Raw genomic sequence first — 6,994 nt, 5'->3', positions numbered from 1 at the left:
GAAAAACAATTATTAGTTAGATATCTTATATTTGCTGTTGTGGATTATTAAAGAATAGACAAAGTGACGTGTCAGTAAAAAGAGCCGTGGCTGATATCCCTCTAGCTGTCAGTTTCAGGCTCCTAGTGTAGTAATCTCTGGTTAATCTACAAATCATAACACCACATGGTTAGGTTGAGCTCATAGATTGCGCAGTGGATGACTCCCTCGGCTCCACCCCTCTGTTTATGAAGAGGAAGTGCTTTCTCTCAGACTAACACAGAGCCAGCTGACTGCCGAGCGCAATGGTAAGTGTGTCCTCTTCTCTTTCCTTGTCTCATTTGAAAACAAGACATTTCACTGTTGTCGGTCACGTTAATGGTGCAAAGAAAGACTCTCTAATGCATTTACGTAAGTTTCTCTATAAAGAACTTATAACTCTATTGAGCAGGAGCATGTTAATGCCTTTTTTGTACGCGCAGGTGTCGATGTGTGTGTGTCTTTTCTGTGCAGTAAATTAAACCCTTCCCATGAAGGTTTTAGGTGCTATATCGTAGTAAACAAAAATATAGTATAAACCATAACAGATGATCTCACTCTCTTCTGTAATGCTAACTGCTTACAGAGGGAATAATCACTGCTGGTATATCAATTTTGAAATAGTTTCCTTTACTCATCTCTGTGTGCAGAGTGACAGATACGTGTATCAACATGTATCCGCTGATCCATAGAGGACTGATTCATAGTCATTAAGCGACTAGTGTTAAAGAAAGCGTGAATACCAGGAATATGGATTCATCTAGATGACCCTGTTTATCAATACCTACCTCAAGTCTCTCACCTCAACTTGATCACGTTCAGCAAACACAAACATGAATCTCGTATTGTATCAAAGAGCTCCGACATTAGAAAGACATGATCGTCGGTGGGAGATTAAAGTGTGAAACTGATAGGTGGTTTCGGGCCTTTGATCAAACTGCCGGCATGCGTTTTATTGTGTCAAAACAATGCAGCAGGGTGTGTGGCAGTCCTCGTTCCAACGGAGCCATTTACTACTCTAATTATTGCTGTAGTCAAAGTGAATCACAATGCTCCATAAACCCTCTCTGCTTTTACATGTATGGTTGATTTACTTGTTTACACTATATTTCCTACAATACGTTGAACTATATACATTCATATCTTAAAAAATATGACATTGCTATTACTTGGCATAAAGTTATTGTATTGTATCATGTGATTATTTTATTTTAGGTGTCACTGTAACAAACAGATTTTTTTTTTTTTGATAATGCCTGATGTGTGATAATGAGTCAACAATGGCATATTTATTAATATAACTTTCATTATTTATCTGGTATGACTCTAAAAGGAACTAGTTCCTGTTTACAGTATTTTTTTAATTGCACGTCACTTGGGAATTCCCTCAGAAGTGTTTTTTGTCAAGACATCCCTAAGATTATTATGAATCACGGTTAACGGAGGTTTCATTTGGAATTTGGGAAGTTTGAATCCACGAGACTTTTGTCAAAAGAGCGAAAGTAGCGTGATTATTTCTGGACGGTGTATGTATGTAGTCTGTATGAATAAAGCGAGCACAAGAAAACACGTTCAGCACAAAGCTTTCACTCTCTTTCCCTGTAATTGTCCTGTTACACTGCGGCCTACCAAGAAGGAAATTCACGTGATGCCTGACATTTTAGTTGTTGCTAAAGTAGTAGCCTCAAACAATCATGTCTTGAAGTTCTTGTACTTACTGAAATAGAACATTTGCACAACCTAAACTCAACACTGGGTTTCAATACCGTTGCAAAAAAACAGAATACTAGAAGGAACTGTCTAAAGTGTGCCGGTACGGGCCCACGCCCTTCTGAAAAGCAAAAGGCTTCCTCAGACACTGTAATGGGACTTTCCTCTTTTTTGGTATCTGTTGAAAACAGTCTGAGTGTCAGAAATAGTTTTCATGTGCAAGACTGGCTGTCAAGGTCCAGGCAGATACTTCCCATTCAACTGCATTTTGTTTGTGCATAAATAAAAACGTGTTTAGCGTATGAACGCACAGTTTAAACTTACAAAGCATGCACATTTATGAGGAACTATTGGTGGTTTAAAAGGAGCTGGTTGAGTATTTTTCTATGATTCATGGTATTTGGCACTGATTTAAAAGATACCAAATCAAAAGATGATCAATATTTTTACTGTGATTAACTTGTTTGTCTTTTCAACAGGAGCCACATTGCAATCAACTTTTCCCGTGAGTACCCAAAGCCCTAATAATGTTGATGAGATGAGATGAGAGCTTAAGATATGATGGCCTCAGTAAAGAGTGGGACCTGAACTGTCATCACCACTTCTGAATTTTCATTTGGGTGGGGCATCTGAGAGCGATTCCTGGAAATAACAAAAACAAATTTGAACAATTATTGGTCTGAGAACTACCACACAGGTTTCATCAGTTACACGGTCACTACTGCTAGCTGCTATTGGGACACATTATTACATTGTATTACTGCTGAAGTATCACCGTGGTCCATAGCGGTGTTCCTTTGTTCCTTTGCTTTAAATCTCATGTGTCGATAAGTTAACTCTCCTCACTCTCCACACCTTAAGGACCCATAAATTAATATACTCACACATTCATCCTGCTCAACTGAGTGAAGGGTTTCACCGTACTATAACTTATATGGTGTGTACTTGTTTTTATGGGAGAGTGAGCACAGTGACGTCACCTTAACAAAGATTGACGGTTAGTGACAGAGGAAGCTGTGTCACAATCTCATATTTACCAAATTAACCCCTCAATTCTAAAATACTTGGGCAAAGGGGCAAATGAGGAAGCTCTTTTTACGCATGGCTTTATAGGCCCAAGGATTACCTGAATAATCATGTTTGGAATCAAGTGTTTTCATCTGCCTTTCCAGAAATGTGAATATTTTCATCCAGCTGCTGGTATGGATTACGACATGGCACACTGATGTCACAGGTGGGCAGTTCTGTCATATCACCCTCATATCACACGCCGTTGTCTTTGTTCTGTAGTGAATTTGGGGAAATGTATCTCTTAATTTGCTTTCCTGGCAAAAAACACTTCTTCATAGAGCCCATCCACAGTCATGTTGAGCACCTATATGTAATACATAGCTTTAATAATATGAGCTATTTACCTCACAGTACAGACGCACTGAACCTTTAAGGACCATAAATCAGAAACAAAAATATAAATTTCTAGCTAGGGGAAGAAAGCATGTTTTTTGTTGGAGTAAGATCAAAAGTGAAACATGAAGGGGGAGGCCGAAAACACCTACGCAAAAAGGTGAAAATTAAAAGAGATATAGCAAAATGCTGATACTGTGACCTTTACATCATGTACAACGTGGAGGGGACACTATTAGCTGTTTGTTTTTCTTTAAATTTAAAGGACAGAACGCTGGATTAAGGAGGAACTGAGATAAGTCACCTACGTCAGAGAAGTAGTTTAAAAAAACAAAAACCTTAACTCTACGAAGCCTGAAGTCAGGCTGTTTACTCGTAGTTTACTACTTGTATTTAATATTTCAAGTTGCAAAACCTTTTTGTTAATGGTTTTACTTTCTGACGTGCAGCACTGACCCAGTAATACTCTACACAACTCTTTCCCCCTTCTTGATTGTATTTTAACATTTATATTATACTCCAAATATTATGATTGACATATCTTACATACACGATTGATTCTTTTTATGATGTGACAGCTTTTCATAATGTTTCACAAAGCTTTCCCCAGCGAGTTCTGACACTTTACGCTTGATAACTGATTTATTTTTTTGTTTTATCCGCAAGGTGCTGCTTCAAATCACTACAGAGGGGAGGTGGGCGGAAACGTGACCTTCGGCTGCCCTGTTCACAAACAAAGGACATTGGCATTATTGTACATCCAGAAGGGCGACACATTTGTGAACGGCTACTATGCAACGCAAAACGTATCGGGGGCATGGGATAACACCAGGGTGGATCTCGACAAGACCACCGTGTTCATGTACAATTTGAAACCCTCACATGATGGTGACTATCAGTGCATAATCCAGTACAGTGACCAAAAGAAAATTGAACACGTGCAACTACACCTGACTGTCACAGGTATGATTTTGATTTTTTTTTAAAAACCTACTTCATTGCATTTCAAGTGAGCTGTGCTACACAAACCGTACCAGGGCTCGACAGTGCACTTTTTGTGCTCTTTCTCTCACAGCAAACTACAGCAGACCTACGCTCACGGGGCACTGCAGCGACACCACCCACAGCTCCAGTTGCCTGGTGCGATGTGCCTCACACGGCGGCTTCCCGGACTCCGAGGTGACGTGGCACGCACCGGGGAGTTTGAAGGTCATGAACAACAGTAAAATGAGGGATCCAGACACCACAACTTTCAACATCTCCAACGCCGCCTACGTCAACTGCTCCGACTTCCCTCCGACTTCCCTCCGCTGCTCTGTGGGCAACGTCATGTCCGACGTTTTCTCTGTCTGTGAGTAGGCCATACTTTTGTTTCCGTGTGTCATTTTGGTACCACCGCTAACCAAAAAAAAGAGATCTTAAAACCAGGAAGAAAGAAAAACGCCCCCGTTGGCGTAAACGAGAATAAAAAAAATAATAAAGCAAGTGTTGATATTGTGTCCCAGTTAATGTGTCTTGGAAAACATTGTTCTCACCTGAAGGTACGCCCAAGGATCCACCTGGCCACGGCCTTTCTGTGATAATAGCAGCCATCTGTGCAGCTGGGGTTGGCCTCTGTATTATGGTGGCATTGCTGTGGAGGTGTTGTTGCAAGAAAGGAAAGAGAAGTATGGACCTATATTAGGTTTGTCACGTTTGCATATCTGTTTGTGAGAATACAAAGATGAAGTCGCTTTACTGTAGCTTTGAAAAGCTCACAGCTGTTGTTTGGTTTGGTTTCAGAAGCTGAGTGTGCAGAAAATGGATGTGAGGAGTAAGTGGATGTTTGAACATACTTGTAATACTTTGATTACATTTATAAGTAACGATAAAAGGTCCCGTTCCGCACCACTGCAATGAAGAAATGTTCAAATTCACAAAAGACTAGCATCAACATGTTTTTCTTTCCTTTCCGTTTACTCCAGGGAGGAAACAGCCCTCGATGGAAACTTAAAGGCATTTTGAGCGCTGAATCGGTCAAGCGGAAAGTCCGAGTTGTTCTCGTAGAATCGAGAACTAAAAAAGCACATTGAACAAATGTATGTTACAGTTGTAAAGCTGGGGGCGTGTTTGTGTTTGTTTTCAACATTTCTCCTAAACTTGTGACTTTTCAAGTGTCAAAATGAGCAGTGGTATCCAAAAATACATATAGTATGTAACGGTCAAATATTGTATATTTTCTACTGTTACACTGACCTCTACTGGCAGAAATAGAGCTTTTGATATATTCTGCAAGCTTTACTCTTTTGACTGTGTTTTATTATTTTCAAAAGCAGTTTAATTTATTTGCACTTTAAAATTGCATTTTCTTATTTAATGTCAGTAGAGAATCTTTAAACATCCACATTAGTTGATTTAAAATGAATGAAAGGTAGCTCCATTGTTCTGGTTCACTCTTTTTAGTTTACTTTTGTTTTACCTTCTAATTAGCTGTGTACCAATAAAAAGATATCAGCTTTAATTATCAAAAATTGTGAACAAAATATTTATAAATGCAGAAAAGATGGATGTCAAAATACTGTTTGCACATAACTTTGTTCTCAGAAGTATTATGCATTTCCTTCGTTAACTGCTGTAGTTTTTTTCACAGATGACTGTTCTTATTAGAAATATTGCTAATTTCTAAATATTTATTGTATTGTTTTTTCTTTTCTCATGATCAAATGGCAGACCATTAACACTATTCATGGTGCTTTTGTCTTCTGTTCATCCTTCCCTCGAATTAACAAACCAGCTCATAAGGCTGCTTTCCTTTTGTAAATCTGTAAGAAGCACTTTTGTAATGAGGATGTTCTGTATTTCATTCACACATATATAAATCATTAATAAATAATACAACCAATTAAGCCCGTGCAATTACTTTACTGTGCACTGTGAACCATTGCTTTCACGTTTCATTTTCGTCGCCATGGTGATGCTCGGATTAAGATTTCTCAACCGCTGCAATAGGTTGCATTAGTCACACTAACCGGTAGAAATAAAGCAGAACACCAACATATTTATTTTCAATGCGGTTTCTTTGCCACTAGATGTCCTCCTAGCACTACAAAGACAAGAAACATCTGCTGTCGTGCCTTAATGCTTCGGTTAGTGTTGTGTGTCCTGCTGACCAACCAATGTGCGTGATCATATTTGTGAAGTCACTTCAGAATCCAACTTCCTCTCCATTGGCTTTGGGAATTAAAAAAGGTGTCATATATGAGCAACCGCAGCCCTGACATCAACATGTGGTCACCTGCCCTGGAAGGGGATACGAAGCACTGTATCACTGAATGAAACAAACAGAGAAACAGGAGATGTAAAGAGAAGCGGATTGTAGAATAGATGTGTGATTACATCAAGGGACGAGATGGAAGACCAGGTGTCCCGTCGAACATATAACACAACCATCATTTAAGGTGTACATTCATGTCTCCATTTCCACCAGCGTGCTCTCTCTCTCTCTCTCTCTCTCGCTCTAGGCCTCGTGCTTTTTCCCCTTTTCATATCCCCCCTCCATTGCTCTCTACGACGTATGCGTTCTCTCTGTCCCACGAGTCACTGTGACAGGCTGTCACTCCACCTCTCTGCCCCGTGTTTACATTGGACTGCAGAGCAGCACCAGGCTGGTTGCACTTCAGGAATGTAACCCCAAGGTCCCTGCCCTCCTCCTCCTCCTCCTCCTCCTCCTCCTCCTCCTCCTCCTCCTCCTCCTCCTCCTCCTCCTCCTCCCTACATCCATCCTCTCCACATTTATCCTATCGTAGCACATTCTTACATCATTGGACAAATTCCCTTCGTCCCGCTCTCCTCACTCTCCTTCTGTTTTTTCTTCAGTCGCCGC

At 40.1% G+C, this 6,994-nt stretch overlaps 1 protein-coding gene across 2 annotated transcripts; it reads left to right on the top strand.

The window, feature by feature from the left end:
- Positions 1 to 238: 238 nt before the first annotated feature.
- On the top strand, positions 239 to 6,007 carry LOC119222934 (T-lymphocyte activation antigen CD80). 2 transcript variants are annotated; one of them, XM_037479958.2, is made up of 8 exons: positions 239 to 287; positions 2,208 to 2,233; positions 2,901 to 2,962; positions 3,799 to 4,095; positions 4,208 to 4,483; positions 4,674 to 4,799; positions 4,915 to 4,945; positions 5,097 to 6,007. In XM_037479958.2, exons 1-8 carry the CDS (start codon positions 285 to 287, stop codon positions 5,134 to 5,136), a joined length of 861 nt encoding a protein of 286 aa, XP_037335855.2. In that variant the 5' UTR covers positions 239 to 284; the 3' UTR covers positions 5,137 to 6,007. The 2 variants fall into 2 exon arrangements, with proteins under 2 accessions (XP_037335855.2, XP_037335864.2); XM_037479967.2 differs by having other exon boundaries at positions 265 to 287; positions 4,674 to 4,816.
- Positions 6,008 to 6,994: the final 987 nt, after the last annotated feature.

Source organism: Pungitius pungitius, chromosome 3 (assembly GCF_949316345.1).
Source record: "Pungitius pungitius chromosome 3, fPunPun2.1, whole genome shotgun sequence".
NCBI classification, from domain to species: domain Eukaryota; kingdom Metazoa; phylum Chordata; class Actinopteri; order Perciformes; family Gasterosteidae; genus Pungitius; species Pungitius pungitius.
Note: the sequence above shows the minus strand (reverse complement) of the source record. Positions and strands in the feature narration are given on the sequence as shown.